This window comes from Panulirus ornatus, chromosome 63 (assembly GCF_036320965.1).
Source record: "Panulirus ornatus isolate Po-2019 chromosome 63, ASM3632096v1, whole genome shotgun sequence".
NCBI lineage: Eukaryota > Metazoa > Arthropoda > Malacostraca > Decapoda > Palinuridae > Panulirus > Panulirus ornatus.
In genome coordinates, this window is record NC_092286.1 from 11,469,843 (window position 1) to 11,488,235 (window position 18,393).

Below are 18,393 nucleotides of genomic sequence, written 5' to 3' on the forward strand. Positions count from 1 at the left end.
TATATATATATATATATATATATATATATCATTGAGTGCATCCTTTTTAAAGAACACATAATTTCCTTCGATAGCAATATTCGAACTTCTAACGCTTGTGTAAGTCTTAGCTATGTGTAAGGCTAGAATATGATGGTCATCACACCTTGCTCTCAAACAAGGGGTAGAGGTTAGAATCCTGCCGTAGGTGAGCATCTTATATAGTGTTTTTTTTTTCCACAACTTGGCTATGATTCCCCAGGATATACTATTATGATTCAACTGAAACATTTTCAAGACAAAAGGATGAGAAAACTGGTCTGTCATTTTGGATAACTGCATTGGTTTATTTACTGATTATTTGTTGCACGAAAGTGAATGATATTTGAAACAACCTAACAAATACAGTTTCTTTTTTTTTTGCTTTTGTTTCTTTTCATGCGAGTACAAAATTCTTACAGTAAGTGGACATAGTCGTGAAACAACGAGGGTCGATCTTCAGAAACATCCATGTGTTTGAGTGTTAAACTGGGAAGGGGCGCTGCCTGGATGCATTACTTGCCGTAGTATCCTGTAATGACGAGAAAATGTGATGATAATAACAGCACATCACTTCATATAATCCAGTCATTCAAACCATATCCGAAATATCTTATGAACGAGATGGATAAAGCACTAACCATGGCCATATCCACCATATCCACCGTGATTACCATAGCCACCATAACCTCCATGTCCACCATAGCCACCATAGCCCCCATGACCTGCAAAATAGATCATTACGTTACTTATAAAAGATATAAGGTGTTGATCACTGATCATACACATTATATGTATAAATTCAAGGATGTTGTAATATGTTACTACGGAGGGAGGTAAGATGGCTCACCGTAGCCTTTGCTTAGGATGAAGGTGTGCCCACCGTAGCCTTGGCCATAGCCGCCTGGAAGTATGAAAAGCAAGTTTGAGGATTAAATGCTATGACATATAACATAAGAGGATAGAGGTCTTATATATATATATATATATATATATATATATATATATATATATATATATATATATATATATATATATATATATATATATATATATATAAGAAGGTGAATAGTGTGAATTGTGTTGTTTTCAAGTCAAATTATGAACATGGAAACTTGATGTGCAAAATGAAAATGAAAAAGAAATGAGACGCACTTCTTTAAGTGTGAAAATTCATAAGCTTTAGTGCACGTGTGTGAATAGGGAGAGACAGGCCACAATAGCCACTGCAGAACATTTCCATTGTGTCTGTCGCTCAGAAAGACGAATATTCCTTGTAATAGTTTCTTAGGCTGTGTGGATGGTTGTGTTGAGGGCGAATGATCTGAGGTTTACAAAGGAGGAAGGATCTCCCGTCGCTGGCCTATGCACGCTGTCAAGACTTGAGGTGTTCAGTAAACCACTGTAACATGAGGGCACTGAAAGTTAGACGCCAATTGCAATAAAGGCAGGGAAAATCGCGAAGTCTAGTTTAATGGGACTTAAGAAAAAGTTTCATGCAGACTTATAGCTATACTGAAATTCAGATATTTTTAAACAAAACGAGTTAATAACGTAGACGATGAAATATATAGAAGAATATGAGGGAAGGATAGATGGAGGTTTCGCTATTTTCAGTGGAGTGGACATTCACCAGATCAAGGGTGTGAGTTCTGGTAACATGTAAATGGAGAAGATTTACCTTACATAGAGATAGGTGTGGAACAGGCAAGTCTTGCTGTGTGTAAGCAGTGGTTATCATGACACAAAATGATATGGCTTGAATTAAGGAAAGCTCTATCGCTCCTGGATTGTGTGAGTGAGGATACACTGTTTATTTATGAATATATCTGTCATGTGTCAGAGATGATGGTTACAGTCATCTTGGATTAATTCTATGATATTTTGATTGGGGTTGGGATACGTCAAATTATACTGCTGCCGTTTTGTGATTAGTCAACCAAGGAATCAAACCAATTGGCTAGGCTGAAACCACAACTGGCATGGTATGAATAGTCTGTCCCATGAAAAAAAAAAATATATACAGTAATTGCATCTCATACTGACCATATCCACCGCCATAGCCGCCATATCCACCATAGCCACCATGCCCACCGTAGCCACCGTAGCCGCCAAGTCCACCATAGCCGCCAAGTCCACCATAGCCACCAAGTCCACCATAGCCACCAAGTCCACCATAAAATCCACCGTGGGAGACCCCGCACACCACCAATAGCACCGCGACGACAGAGAGGAACCGCTGAAAAGGACAAAACACATTTAGACCACTTCATTAAACGAGACATGATAAATACGATGTAATAATTGTATCAAAGAAAGAAAAAAGAAAAATTGAGGACTTTATCTATGCTGTCGTCTTTACCATGGCTGCAGGAAGAGTGGGCTTGGCAAGCAGACCTGGAATGGTGGCGAGAGAGGGTGCCCGAGGACTTTATATATTACCTGTCTCGCTTTCGGCGCACCTCAACCTTCAGGACAATGTTTCCTCGTGTCCCTGGCAGTGGTTGGAGCCGATGGCGTAACAGGCAAATGGCCTGCAGATATTAGAAACAGTTCACACCTCTGTAACTCTGAAAAGTCTATACCGCACAGCGGTGCGCGTGAGCTAGTATTTTTGCTGATAACACACTGAGAAAAATGAAACGCGTGAAGTTCCCAAGTGCACTTTCGTGTAATGATCACATCGTCAAGGGAGGAGGTGTAAGAGGCGTAAGGTTGGTTGGTTGTTTGGGCTCTAGGCCTATCAATTGCCATGGTCATTAAGGCTGGCAACGTAAGTTACATCCAAGATAATTCTAAGACCACATACACTCTAAGTATGTGTCCCATCATTACAGGAAAGTGCACTTGGGAGCTTAACGTGTTTCATTTTTCTCTCGGTTATCAGCGTATATATATATATATATATATATATATATATATATATATATATATACATATCATCCCTGGGGATAGGGGATTAAGAATACTTCCCACATATTCCCTGCGTGTCGTAGAATGCGACTAAAAGGGGAGGGGGCGGGGGGCTGGAAATCCTCCCCTCTCGTTCTAAATTTCCCAGAAGAAGGAACAGAGAAGGGGGCCAAGTGAGGATATCCCTCAAAGGCTCAGTCTTCTGTTCTTAACTCTACCTCACTAACACGGGAAATGGCGAATAGTATATATATATATATATATATATATATATATATATATATATATATATATATATATATATATATATATATATATATATATATATATATATATATATATATATATATATATATATATTGTATGATCGATAACAAAATTGATAAATCATGAAGTTTGTCGGTTCGATAAGAGACTGAAGTAACAAAATACAGAATGATAAGCGAGTGTCCCTCACCAACACCACAGCTTCCTGACACACCCAAAAAAAAAAAAAGAATAAAAAAAAACAGCTAACTGTTCGGTGGAATCTGATGGTGGTGCAAAAATAAAATGGCCCAGCCGTGAAAGATTGCAGCCACACACCGCAACGAAGGGTAGAATTTAAGCATTCGCTGAAGAGTGCTCAAACCACACCCCTCTCTTTTTCTACTTGGGTGTGATCATTGTTATCAAGCCAGTCAGATGATCCGAAAGGATGATATATTAAGGTGCGCCTCTTGCCAACCCTGCAAGTTGACACTTTGTTGTCCTGCTATTCTTAAAATGTGTGGAGGAGGTGAAAGAACACTCCTCATCCATATGTCGAGTCTTTTTGGAGTGGACTGGTGATGGATAATCTCTGGTACGATCTCGTTTTAAGAGAATGTTTATCATCTATTACGAATAATGTAGTTATAGAGTCTCTCTCTCTCTCTCTCTCTCTCTCTCTCTCTCTCTCTCTCTCTCTCTCTCTCTCTCTCTCTCTCTCTCTCTCTCAATCTATCTATCTATCTATATATACATACATATATATATATATATATATATATATATATATATATATATATATATATATATATATATATATATATATATATATATATATATATATATATATATATATATATATTGGTGACGACTTTATTCTTATTGCTCATGAAAATTTCCAACACTAAAAACGCACGAGTGTTTCTTGTAATGTTTACTTGTGCGAGTGAGCGTAAAGGTTCATCACACTATCGCAGTGTATTACAATCTCTTTCGTCATGTTTTATTTCTTTGATTTTCAATATTTTCTTTTTCTTATTTATCTAATACTTTATTGTGCTCAGTATACTTAAAGTAGTGTGCCTGTGAAGTGGCACCTGTGCTTGCTCGTCTTTCCCGTTTCTGTGTAAAAGCAGAACTTTTCATCCTTCTTGGAAGCCTTCGCTGGCACCTCCTATCCCTATGAAGGGTGATTGTTCTAATCCCTCGAACTACCGTCCTGTTGCTTTGATTGACATCTGTCACTTCCAAAGTGTTTGAATCCTTCCTCAACTCCCACATCTTCAGACATCTTGAATTTCCCAGTAAGACGAGATCCTTCGATGACATTCTTTTCCTCTTTTACTAATGTCTGGTCATCATCCACGAAAGGTTTTGGGGAATCCTATGTAGTTGCTCTTTGGGGTGTGCTATCGGAGTCTCATCGCTCAGCTCCCCTCTTGTGGCTTCCCTCTCTCACTTTGCTCCTTCATATCTAGCGTCCTCTCAGGCCGATCTATCTCCAAGGATGTTGATGGATCAGCTTATTCCCTTTTTCTCAATCAACAGCAGTGTCCCTCAAGGTTCTGTCCCATCCCCCTCACTTTTTCTTCTCTTTTTTCTCCTCCTTTCTTCCACAAATATCCAGATGCACTCGTACGCTCATGACTTAACACTGCAATCCTACATATCCTTCAGTTCTGCTCTCCCTTCACTCTTTCGATGTGCACCTCGTCCCGACAAAAATTCCTCAATAAATTCAGACTTAGAAAGTATATCTCAGCAGGGCTAAACGAATTCTAGTTAAGTTTCATACCTCAAGACCCAGTTTCTGCCCACCTCTCGTCGAAAATTCCGCACAACTCTCCTCTCTGTTTCACGGTTCTGTAATATCACCTCTTGACTCAATGAACATACATAGTACTACTGTAACATCCACTCTATTTTGGAAACCCCCTCATTATAGAAATAGGTAAGTCTGCCATTAAAGAACTGGGGATCCTGTTTCCGAACAGCTGCTCCGTTTATACAGTGAACTGATCCGTTCTTGTATAGAGTACTGCTCATACATCTGGGATGAATCTAGCTCTGTATCCTAACTCTACAAAGTTAAGTCGAAAACAGCTCGACTTATAAACGCCCTCAGGTTAAACTTAAAACGTGACCCTCTCGCCCTGCGTTGCAATGTTGGTTCACCTTCCCTCTTTTATAGGTATTATTTTGGCTTTCACTCCCGAGAGCTGGGTGCTTGTGTGCCCTCACCACTAGGGAGACCACGCAATACTTGGTAAACTGATTCGTCACATTAAGAATTCAAGGATGGGCCGTTTTGATAACTGCTTCTTACCCCACACCTCGAAGCTTTGAAATTCTCTATCCTCTCATGTCTTTCCTAATAACTATGACCTGACACAACTTAAAAGACAGGTTTTTCATTTCCCAAAAAATCGTATATACTTTCCCTCGTCTCTTCTCTATCTCCGTCAATAACCATTATTTATTTCAGTTAGGGTTCGGTCTTGATGTGGAGTTTTGTCCATGGTTTCGGTGCATGGCACATGACAGCTAGGGAGTGGATGTGAGCGAATGTGGCCTTTCTTCGTCTGCTCCAGGTGCTACCTGGCTAACGCGGAAACGGCGATCAAGTGTGTGTGTGTGTGTGTGTGTGTGTGTGTGTGTGTGTGTGTGTGTGTGTAATTCAAAATGTTTATGAGGTCTGAGAGTGGTCGAGGTCTTCCCTACTTCATAGCTAAGTGGACACACTCCCTGATAGTCGAGTATTTGACCCGGGTTCGAATCCTCGAACGCTCAGAGGTAACCATAGTAACTGTAAGAACAAATTTAGAGTTCTTGGTAGTGGATTCAAACTATCTTAGAAGCATAAAAGTAACGTTCATAAATGGCATTATAGCCTCGTTTGTTGTCATCAAAATCTCCATCAATAAATGGTGATCAGTAAAACACAGGTTTAATGTCATCCAATCTTGTGTTTCACTAATACAAGGCTACAGTTTTAGAAACTGCCTTCAAATACAAGTGGCGTCACATTCCTGTTGCAATATTCAGCAAAGCAACGTTACTTAGTATGCCTCATACACTAGATTATGTAGGAATGGGGTGAATAATAGTAGTAATGATAATGATAATAATAATGATAATAATGAAAATGATAATAATAATAATAATAATAATAATAATAATAATAATAATAATAATAATAATGATGATAATAGTAATGATAAGAACAATAATGATAATGATAATAATAATAATGATAATAATAATAATAAAAATGATAATAATAATAATAATAATAATAATAATAATAATGATAATAATAATGATAATGATAGTACTAATATTAATGATAATAGATAATAATGATAATGATAATAATAATGATAATAATAATAATAATGATATTAATGATAAAGATAACTAATAATAATAGTAATAATGATAATGGTAATAATAACAATTCTAATAATGATAAAAATAATGATACTACTGCTACTACTACTACTAATAATACTGACAATGTTAAATCATTATCACTTATCATTATTATTATCATCAGTGTTATTATTATCAAGCACTTAGTGTGTATTAGGGAATGATGCAAACAACTGCTATGTCAATGTACAATCAATCTATAGATTAGTAAGCTCAGAGGAGGTAGATGGGTCACGGTGGAATTCCCTCCAGACCTTAGATTCCCCTCCAACAATGATCTCCTCGTTCGCTAATCTCAACACAACAGTCATGTATTTAACCACCTAATTTCGTATCCCGCAGCCAAATCACGTGGCTTATCTTTATCTTCACGAGTCGTGAGTGCTGCTAATAACTTCAGTGGACACTTATGAGTTCAGGTTATCCACAGAACATTACTACTAGGGTTAGCTGAGATTTGCCGAGCGGCTCCTGTCTATCAGATGAAAAAAAAAGAAGAAAAGATTTACGAACGTATTGTATGATGTCGACATTCCTCCCGTCGATCGCCCGAACTCAGATGGATTTCCTGGCCGGTGATTATTTCCTTACGTGCAATCACGAGACAACAGTATTCTCGTGAATTTTACAGGCTATTGGCATGTCACGCTACATTCTGCTGTTCTTCCTCCACCTTCCTCCACGAGAGCTACCAGCCAAGCCACAGCCCCTCCTCCTCCTCCACCTCCTCCTCCTCCTCTGGCAAGGTATATCCACATCTCTTGAAGGTTACGGTGAGCGGGAGGCGCGACCAGTCCTTTATAAACGTTGTGGAGGCCGACATTCGTCCTCACAGCCAGCCATTCTGGTCCTCAAACACCCACACAGACACACACACTCAGACGACTATACATATATAGACACACATATACAAACGCCTTCTCAACTTAAAGCCATGATGGTATGTGCTAACACGACTAGGGTCTTTCGTTGCTAAATGATATGAAATGATAATAGATGGTTCATGCATTTATCATCATGGTGTATATATATATGTATATGATAATTTATATCTTCCAGCGTCTATTGTGTTTGGTGGTGGTGCTAGCGATGCTCGCGGGTGTCTGCTGTGGTGGGTTTTATGGCTTCAGGGGATATGGAGGCTACAGTGCAGGTTATCGTAAGTCTATAATTCTTACTATACTACTTACTATGATACTTACTAATGTACTATATAAGGCATGTACTTTACGAAGATTTAAGTCTTTGGTATTCATGGTCTACGCATGAATTTATGAATAAGTCTGACATATTTGTGGTTTACGTATATACTTACAGAATAATACTGAGATACACGTATGATATATATATATATATATATATATATATATATATATATATATATATATATATATATATATATATATATATATATATATATATATATATACTACATAGACGATATAGTTTTCGTAGACAGTCTTACATGAGAACTTCTTTTGTTTATTTTCAGCTTTATATGGAGGTCATTCCATCTTCTTAGGCAGGGGATACGGTAAGATAGTGGGTTCACATTTTCCTCTCAGAGTATATACATGACAAGGTATGTAAATATATCATGACTTATATATATACATTTTTACTCGTATGTTTCCCTTTGAGACGTAGCTGTTCTTTTTCCCCCATCTTGCAGGCCATCATGGTTTTGGAGGTTATGGTGGCTTAGGTGGTTTTGGCGGCTATGGAGGTTTTGGAGGCTATGGAGGTTTTGGAGGCTATGGAGGTTTGGGAGGCTTTGGAGGCTATGGAGGTTTGGGAGGTTTTGGAGGCTATGGAGGCTATGGAGGCTATGGACATCACCCATTTGGTTAGTGTTTCATTCTTTACGTTGTTTTGAGTTTACAAAGTGCTTCCATAATTCATTTCTCTCATAATTCCAGGCCAGTACGGCAAATTACGTATTAGAAAAGGGTTGAACATTCTATTTTGGCCATAATTTCATACTAGCACTGCAAGTAAGATCATATATATAGATTAGAAAGATAGTTAAACATTCTAATTTTCTCATAGTTTCAGGCCACTAAATCAAGTAATATAGGTATAGTTTAGATGTTCAACACTCTTTTTATATCAGTGTCAGACCACTCTAGCTAGTAACATATCATAGAAAACGGTTAGACAGTCTAGATCACTATATTTCATCATCATTTCAGCCTTCTATGGAAAGTAACTTGGACTGGGCCACTTCCGATCGGACCAGAATCAACGGCGTTCACTGCTACCATTACCACAATTCAGTGGAATAAGGACATTCATCATTGAACATGAGCCTCATCTATTTCTAATCCTCTTCTTATGCACCAGCTTATGCAAACCTCACGAATAAACTTGTTTCAACTGAGAACCCTGGATTATCATTTACAGTGCCGACATTAAAAAGATAATTGTTGGATCCAATAAATAGATTTGTTTAAACATTTTTTTACCAGTAATTACAAATAGAACTGATATTACTGAAAGTATATCAACTGACTTATATTTCTCTCTTGTGTCTCCCCTGATGATGTGATTATCGCACGAAAGTGCACTTGGGAACTTATCGTGTTTCACTTTCCCCGTCGACTCATAGGAATATCTTGATCACGCGCAAAACTGTGATCCTTTCCAGTATATATATATATGACATATACAAAGTCCTATTGAGAAAAAGATCCTACAAAACACCTCTAAATGAAGAACAAACGCCTATGAGACCTCTTCGTCGGAACTTGAAGTGTCTTGTTATCAAAGACGGCTAAAAGTGCGTTGTGTGTGTGTGATGGGAAGTAGCGAAACTAAACAAGAACTTGGGGCACGAGAGAGAGAGAGAGAGAGAGAGAGAGAGAGAGAGAGAGAGAGAGAGAGAGAGAGAGAGAGAGAGAGAGAGAGAGAGAGAGAGAGAGAGAGAGAGAGAGAGGAACGACACTTACGGGCAGTTACTACACTTTCTCGCCTGCCTTCTGGACAAGGGTCCCCCATCCCCCACTCAACACTACAAACAATGATTCAGCACAACACAAGAAGATCCCTCATCCCCCTCGACCACACTCCCTCTCTTAATGACATCCCGCAACCCCACACTCCCATACTCTTAATGTCCAACATGTAGTCGTCTCTACAATGAGGACGTGGAACACCCACCCGCTCCACAATCGCTGTCCTGCCATCAACCCACACAGACACGCACCACAGCATCACATACCTATCAGTCTATCTATTTTTCTATCTGTCTATCTATCTATCTATCTATTCATCTTTCTATCTATCTATCTATCTATCTATCTATCTATAGATAGATATATAGATAGATACACATACAGATATTCACCGAAGAATATTCAAATGGTCCTGGGAGTATTCACACAACCGTGGGAATATTCACACCAAACAGGGTGTTTTCAGAAGACCGTGAGACACCGTCGGTGTGGTGTAGACAATGCTTTACGAAAATGAAATATATTTACATAATAATTAGAATATCTACATCAGAGACATATCTTAACGTCTCATGAAATGATGATACCAAAAGACGAGAGTATATATATATATATATATATATATATATATATATATATATATATATATATATATATATATATATATATATATATATATATATATATATATATATATATATATATATATGCGGTCGAGCAAGCGTGCAAATAATTTCAAGTTATGGAAATAACTACACGGTTGTAAAATTCTTCATAAGCACGTGGGATCATTTAGTTCATTGTGAGAACATTAAAATGACGAACAGATTAATTATCCAAGATGTAAGATATTATTCATGAATAGATAATGATAGCAATTATTATTGTTATTACTATCATTATTATCATTATTATTATTATCATTATCATTAATATTATTGTTATTATTATTATTATTATTATTATTATTATTATTATTATTATTATTATTATTATTATTATTATCATTATTATTATTATCATTATCATTATCATTATTACTATTATCATTATCATTATTATTATTACTATCATTATTATTATTATCATTATCATCATAATTATTATCATTATTATTATTACTATCATTATCATTATCATGATTGTTAGTATCATAATTATTATTACCATCAGTACTATAATTGTTATTATGTTATCATTATCATGCATATCATTAATGTTATTATTACTATCATTATCTTTATCACTATTATCATTATCATCATTAACATTATCACTATCATTATGATTATTATTATTATCATCATTATTATTGTTATCATTATCATCATTATCATATAAAACAAAGAACAAGAGCAAGTGATAATCATGATAATATACGCAAAAAATATAGATTTATAATACGATCGTAGTCGTTGCAATTATCATCATAATTTATGATAACAAGTTATCACTACCATCATGATAATTATCACTTTGCGAATTATAATCATGATAATTTGAGCAGTGAACTAAGATCTCTAATTATAAATGATAATCCCATCACCATATAAGGTCAACCTGCATGAGGGTACAAGGTATATCAAGAAAATGTGAGGATGTTCTAAACTTTTAGCTAAAATTAGACCTGGACTCGATTGCGTCAACGACTGAGGGGGAAAAAAAAAGGCTTAAAAAAAACGCAACTGTATACGCACGTCAGTTGCGTAGTGTTCCTCTTATATCATTATTGAAATCTTATTAAAATCTTATTAGAATTAGAGTTTAACAAAAGACTTTCTTTTTGTTATTGAAATTTTATTAGAATTAGAATTTATCAAAAGATAGGCTTTTTTTTTTGCCTCTCTTGCTCTTCAGCGTTACTCGCACTGCTTTATTTTCGTATCTATTATTTGTAAGGTAAAGCTACGTGAAGCTACGGACTTCAAAAGATTTTAGTGGCTCTAACATCTCGTTTTCTGTTCCCATGTTAAGCTCTAAGGGGGTCATATGTAAGCATTACTTTCTCCTCTTTTTTTTTTTTTTTTCTTAAGGTTTAACGGTTCTGCAGCAAACTCGAAAACAGGTTTGTGGTATGCCAGGTCTTTCAACAATGCTAAGGAAGTCGTTTCTCTCCGCACCCCCCTCCCCTCTCCCATTTTCTTTTTCTTTTCTTTTTTTTGACATGTGATTTACACACACACACACTGGCTACGCTGATCTTCATTCCAATCAAGTGACTCGTGGGTGAAGGTCTGCTAGAGGAGGTGCAAAGGATCAGCGGAGACCTACATAGAAAGCGAAGCCAACGTAATGAACCGTGAGACAGGTTCAGAGAGAGAGAGAGAGAGAGAGAGAGAGAGAGAGAGAGAGAGAGAGAGAGAGAGAGAGAGAGAGAGAGAGGGTAGGTAGATAGATAGAGAGATAGACACACAGATAGATAGATAAATAGATAGATAGATAGATTGATAGATAGATTGATAGATAGATAGATATTGATATCAGATGCATCAAAAGGAAATGGTTTGCTCAGTTTTGCATCAGCAGAATAAAGCCCAGTGGAACCCAATGCTGGATTTCGAGTTTCTAGAACCCACATGAGCTCAGCCAGTCGGTGGGAGGTGGAGGAGCTGAGTGAGACCTTTCTCCCACATTCGCTGATTCAGTCGAAAGTTTTATGATTCATCAGGTAAAGCGAATCAGTTTTTACCTGGGATACGAGGCTGGCTAAGTGAAAGCACCCTCTGCTTTTTTTTTTTCTCTCTCTCGTTTTCTCTGTCTGTCTGTCTGTCTGTCTGTCTGTCTCTCTCTCTCTCTCTCTCTCTCTCTCTCTCTCTCTCTCTCTCTCTCTCTCTTTATCTTGCCATCTCGCGCTTTACTGTTGCCTCGCCTGAAGCCGTGTGGGTATACGGTCACGCCACAAGGCTACACCAACCACGCAGTACTTACTATTAACCACTACATGATGGTTGAGAGATGGGTCTACCTAGCTACACGCTAATGCGCTGAAGTTATTGCATTCCATTCCAATGCTGAATAACAGAGAGAAAAAAAGATAAGGTATCTTTTTTTAACAGATATTTTATTTTTTTCCTTTTACAAACTTTCTGTATAATAAGAGTTTCTCTTTTGTTCCCGTTACGAAGATAAGTCTACACAAAAAGAAAAAAAAGATTGAGGGAGAACTCAGTGAGGGGGCATTCTTTGGCAAACACATTATATAAACTCCTCAATATCTATAGATCTGTGATGATACAGGGATCATAGTAAGGAAGAGCTGTTTCCATGGGACTGTTCCTATCCGCAGCAACATACAAGATCAAGCACACGAGAATCTGGTTTGAAAGACAAGGAGTGTGAAAGCTAGTAGAGATGACCCCCACATGTTTCCTGGTGTGGCTGTATATAGACTGTGGTATCCACGCTTCGCAAACCAATACAATGTACTTTGATTTAACTGTACAAGGTGTGATATGGTTCACATTTAAGTCTGAATCAAAACGTTTCATCACATCTTTACTACTCTCGTTCGTGCTTGCCACACAGTGAGATTTTTTTTTTTTTTATTACTTTTGACAATAATGTCGAATGGTTCGACAGGTGATGAAAAATTATAATGTCGTTTTCATGATGAGGGATTAAGCTTTGGCTTTCATGCGTGTGTGTGTGTGTGTGTGTGTGTGTGTGTCCATAAACATAAGAATAAACACATGGTACTTACATACAAGACTAATAGACATGGCAAGACGAGTTTATACCTCTCTCTCTCGTAACGTACAGCATCAGTAAGCTGTTACACGCACACACCTGGGCTAAGGTTAATGGCTCGTGCTGGATGGTCTTCACTCTCTATAATTCTAAAAAAATAAGTCCACAGACGCTTGTGATGATGATGATGATGATGATGATGATGGTGATGATGATGACGATGATGATGATGATGATGATGATGATGATGATGATGATGATGACGATGATGATGATGATGATGATGATGATGATGATGATGATGATGATGATGATGATGATGATGATGATGATGATGATGATGATGATGATGATGATGATGATGATGATGATGATGATGATGATGATGATGATGATGATGATGATGATGATGTGATGATGATGATGATGATGATGATGATGATGATGATGATGATGATGATGATGATGATGATGATGATGATGATGACGATGATGATGATGATGATGATGATGATGATGATGATGATGATGACGATGATGATGATGATGATGATGACGATGATGATGATGATGATGATGATGATGATGATGATGGTGATGATGATGATGATGACGATGATGATGATGATGATGATGATGATGATGATGATGATGATGATCACATTCGCGTGTGCGGGAGGAGGGAGGTGGGGGATCGGATCTTGTGCTTGCTTCACTGTCTATCTTCTTAAATGACTGGTTTTGTAGCTTACTTATACGGTGCGGGGAGAGAGAAAGAGAGAGAGAGAGAGAGAGAGAGAGAGAGAGAGAGAGAGAGAGAGAGAGAGAGAGAGAGAGAGAGAGAGAGAGAGAGAGAGAGAGAGAGAGAGTGCGGTGTGTGTTTGCAGTGTGTGTGTGTGTGTGTGTGTGTGTGCACTCAGGAGGGAGCAGAGTGATCGGTGCAAGGTGAAGAGAATCATGCAGACAATGATACCACACAAAGAGACAATGACTCACCGAATTCACATTACACATAAACGAAGTCACGACTGTTTGGATGGACAATGACCTTGCAATTGCAGGTCGCAACTTGAAGACTTGAACCAATGAATAAAAATATCATATTTTCTTTCTTTTTTTTTTTTACTTTTCGTTCACTACCTCCGTGGAATGGTGAATCTGTTGATGTCCACAGATCCAGTGTGAACAATTTCAGAATCCAAATACACTGACGTCAGAGGAGACGACGTCAAAGAAGAGGAAGTGTGTGTTAGAGAAGACCACCTTGGTCTCTGGGAGAGAAGAAGACCATCTTGGTCTTTGGGTGAGAAGACCACCTTGGTCTTTGAGACAGAAGACCACCTTGGTCTTTGAGACAGAAGACCACCTTGGTCTTTGGGTGAGAAGAAGACCACCTTGGTCTTTGGGAGAGAAGAAGACCACCTCGGTCTTTGGGAGAGAAGAAGACCACCTTGGTTTTTGGGACAGAAGAAGACCACCTTGGTCTTTGGGACAGAAGAAGAAGAAGACCACCACCAGTCTGTAGATCTTCCCCAGGTACAATACTACATGGCTCCTCCACATAACCATGCATAATAGCACGAGAAAACCCTTTAGGCTGCATTACTACAAGATCCGTGTGTCGCTTTCACATTCCTCAGATCATCCAGCAGGTGTTTCTTGGTTGATGTTACTGCTCAGGGTCTTATCAGCTGCTCATAGTCTTATCTCATCTTCTGCTCTTCATGATTTTGTGGCATTCTGCTCGTGATCTTATCTGCTGCTCAAAAGGCGTCTCTGCTGCCTATGGTCTTGTCGTCTGTTATTGTATTTTGGACAGTTTCCGAAGCTCTCTGCATCAAAAATATGAAGGGGAAGATATATATATATATATATATATATATATATATATATATATATATATATATATATATATATATATATATATATATATATTTTTCAGACCAGTTTTGGAAATTATGTAGGTCCCCTTGTGAATCTGTGGGTCAGACGATACCATACCAGCACTATATATATATATATATATATATATATATATATATATATATATATATATATATATATATATATATATATATATATATATATATATATATATATATATCACTTTCAGATCCACTTTATTACTGGATTTGTCGACCTTTTCTATACTGGAATAGCTTCTGAACATTATCTATATCTATACAGATATCAAATCCGATGAGCGAAAAAGACGAATTTCATTTTTGATAAATCCAGGTTGGACATCGGAGAGCTCTTGTTTCCCCTCCGTTATCGCGACGCAAAAAGACAATGTTGGGTTTGGTCAAAGCAATCAACCTTACCCTCCAACAGTGTCGATTTATTTGCCACACTTGTTAACAAAATAACTAGTACGATTCTTGAGTGCGAAGCTAACTTCACTCGGTGTGGTTTTTCCGTAAAAAGCTCCTTACCCGGTGTTGCAATAGAGATGTCATACATGGAGAGAAGGGACGCTGGCTTAAGCTAGCAGCATAAGACATTCGCCTGAACGTGGTTAGGAACCTGTTGCTGAGCCGGATGCGTCCTAGCGTGGTAGGCCTGCGTTTTAGTGTGGTGTATGTGCGTCCTAGCGTGGTGGATGTGATCTTAGAGTGGTAGGTATGCGCCCTAAAGGAGTGGTGTGTCTGTGCTTCTGAGTCTAAACACAGGACACGTTCGTGAAGCTCGCGACCACACGAGAGAATACAATTCCTTAAAGTCTTCATCATAGTAGATTCTAACTCCTTTCGTACCAATATTTCCAGCAACTCACCATGCTTTCTTTTCGACTCTCTGAAATGCATCAGTCTGTGATCTTATGATGATCCACAGCCTCGCAATCGGAGAGGAGGGCCTAGCTCAGCTTAGATGACCAGGACGCATGAGTGATGCTGGGAACACCTTAAACACCCTGATATTAAAGATGTTGGTCAGAAAAAATCTTTTTGGACATAACTCAGCGAAATCGTTGGTAACTACACACGTATGTTAGAAATATCAATATATTATAAAATTAGATGATATATTGTCTAGTCAAATGTGTATCACACTCATTCTCTAAATGCATGACACCACGTACTCGTTAGAAAGATCAATAGATTTAGAATTTGAATGATAGATCACCTAATCCAAAATGGATCACATTAATTCATGAAAAAACGTATACATTTGAAAGATCAGTATATTAAAAGTTTAGATCATACATTATCTAACCAAATTATACATTATCTAGTCATATGCGTATCGCATTCATTCTCTTAACGCGTTAGAAAGACCAATAGATGAAAGAATTTGAATGATGGATCGTTTCGTCAAATGTGTATCACATGCATCCAGTAAACGCATGATGCTTATAACATTCAAAACCTTTGGTTGCTTTCCCAGTGAAGCAAATGGCACTTGATATACAGCTTTCAAAAATTGAGGAGGCTTAGTACAATTATGCCAGTAACTTTCTGATCCTCTTTTCTTGCAGATACTCCAAAAATACTCTTGTTCCAAAAGGTTTCTCGCTCTTGAAGATCGGGGTACTAATGTGTGACAAAACACTTGATTTGTAGGCGGTGAAAGGAGCCAAAAATAATGGAGTTGTAAAGCCTCTGTACAGTTAGCAACTTTCCAATTGGCTTGGGTCGAGGGGATGAAAAAAAAAAAAATGATAAAAGTCTCACTCCAAAATGATGGTTGTTGCCAAACATTGCGATTCGACAGGATTTCTTTAGTGCGTTGACCTGGGCATGACCCCTCCCACACCTGGTCCTGCTTCCTCCTCACAACTGGCCTCACCTCCCATCTGTACTTGGCTCCTCTTACTCTTCACACCTGCCTCCCCTTACTCCTTCCACGTGGCTCCTCTTATCCCTCATACCTGGCTCTCCTTAACCCATACAACTGGTTCGTCTATCTCTTCACACCTGCTACCTTTTACCTACCCTCACACCTGGCTCTCCTTGCCCCTCATTCCTGGAATCCCTTAACCATGGCTTTTTTTTCGCTCCTCAGTACTTCTTGCCTCTCACATCTGACTCTAATCGTCCCTCATATCTGTATTCACACCTGGCCCTTTTTGCTCCGCATGCCTGTTTCCTCTTACTCCTCACACCTGGTTCCCCTAGCCTGTTACACCTGGCATCTTTCTCCCTCCCTCGCACCATAGCTCCTTTGGTCCCTAATACCTGGTCCCCACATGACAGCGTTCCCCTACACACATGGCTCAAGCCACTATACACACACGCCTGACCAGTATATGTAACCCTGCCTGACCCACTTAACTAGCCCTACCTGACCCTCATATCTAGCCCTACCTGACCTTCATGTCTAGCCCTACCTGACCCTCATATCTAGCCCTACCTGACCTTCATGTCTAGCCCTACCTGACCTTCATGTCTAGCCCTACCTGACCTTCATGTCTAGCCCTGTCTCTATCTATAGCTCAACCCTCCTGCCACCTTTCACATCTGGCTACACCACCCGACACAACCAGTTTGACTCCGCTTTCCCTTCCCTAAATCAGGTCCCGCTTGCTCTTTTCCTCATACACACATACACACACACACACACACACACACACACACACACTATATATATATATATATATATATATATATATATATATATATATATATATATATATATATATATATATATATATATATATATATATATATATATATATATATATATATACACTTCATATATATATATATATATATATATATATGATAGTGGCCCATTCTTAGAGAATAGCGCCACAGCAGGGGGATGGTTCATGCGTTTGCAATGGAGTGTGTGAGAGATCGTCAAGAGAAGGCACATTTCGTGACCTAGTGGCACCATACCAAGGGGAAGGTCAAGGAGGAGACGAGGAAGGTGGGGAAGGGGGAACTGAAGTGGAAGCACGGCTTGTCATGCATGCAAGAGATAAGGTAGACTAATGCGCTTGTCGGCAGTCTATTGTGGCCACACTGGCAGGCTCAAGGCTCACACAAGAGCAGATGTAAGAAGTGAATATGTCTATCAATTATCTAATCTATCTTTCTCTCTATCTATCTCTCTATCCATCTATCTATCTATCCATCTATCTATCTATCTGTCTATTTATCCATCTATCTATCTTTCTATCTACCTATCTATCTAT

General features: G+C 38.2%; 2 protein-coding genes across 4 annotated transcripts in view; one reads left to right on the plus strand and one right to left on the minus strand.

The window, feature by feature from the left end:
* Window positions 1-302: 302 nt before the first annotated feature.
* LOC139745840 (uncharacterized) overlaps window positions 303-18,393 on the minus strand; it is a 23,411-nt gene continuing 5,320 nt past the window's right edge. Inside the window, exons 2-6 of one of the 3 annotated variants that reach the window (XM_071656443.1) lie at window positions 2,381-2,552; window positions 2,065-2,257; window positions 869-922; window positions 660-743; window positions 303-550 (exon numbers count right to left, since the gene is read on the minus strand). In XM_071656443.1, the coding sequence (XP_071512544.1) occupies window positions 534-550; window positions 660-743; window positions 869-922; window positions 2,065-2,257; window positions 2,381-2,383 (351 nt within the window). In that variant the 5' untranslated portion in view covers window positions 2,384-2,552 and the 3' untranslated portion in view covers window positions 303-533. Of the gene's footprint in view, window positions 551-659; window positions 744-868; window positions 923-2,064; window positions 2,258-2,380; window positions 2,598-18,393 lie in introns of all 3 variants that reach the window. The other 2 variants (XM_071656442.1, XM_071656441.1) reach the window with 2 other exon arrangements.
* On the plus strand, window positions 7,451-9,011 carry LOC139745889 (uncharacterized). Its single transcript, XM_071656536.1, has 5 exons — window positions 7,451-7,552; window positions 7,672-7,771; window positions 8,105-8,146; window positions 8,285-8,458; window positions 8,805-9,011. Exons 1-5 carry the CDS (start codon window positions 7,547-7,549, stop codon window positions 8,819-8,821), a joined length of 339 nt encoding a protein of 112 aa, XP_071512637.1. The 5' UTR covers window positions 7,451-7,546; the 3' UTR covers window positions 8,822-9,011.

Bases quoted from the DNA above. Each gene is read 5' to 3' on its own strand.
- LOC139745889 (XM_071656536.1), top strand. The intron at 7,772-8,104 runs GTAAGTCTATAA...GTTTATTTTCAG, and splicing joins AGGCTACAGTGCAGGTTATC to CTTTATATGGAGGTCATTCC. The intron at 8,147-8,284 runs GTAAGATAGTGG...CCCATCTTGCAG, and splicing joins CTTCTTAGGCAGGGGATACG to GCCATCATGGTTTTGGAGGT.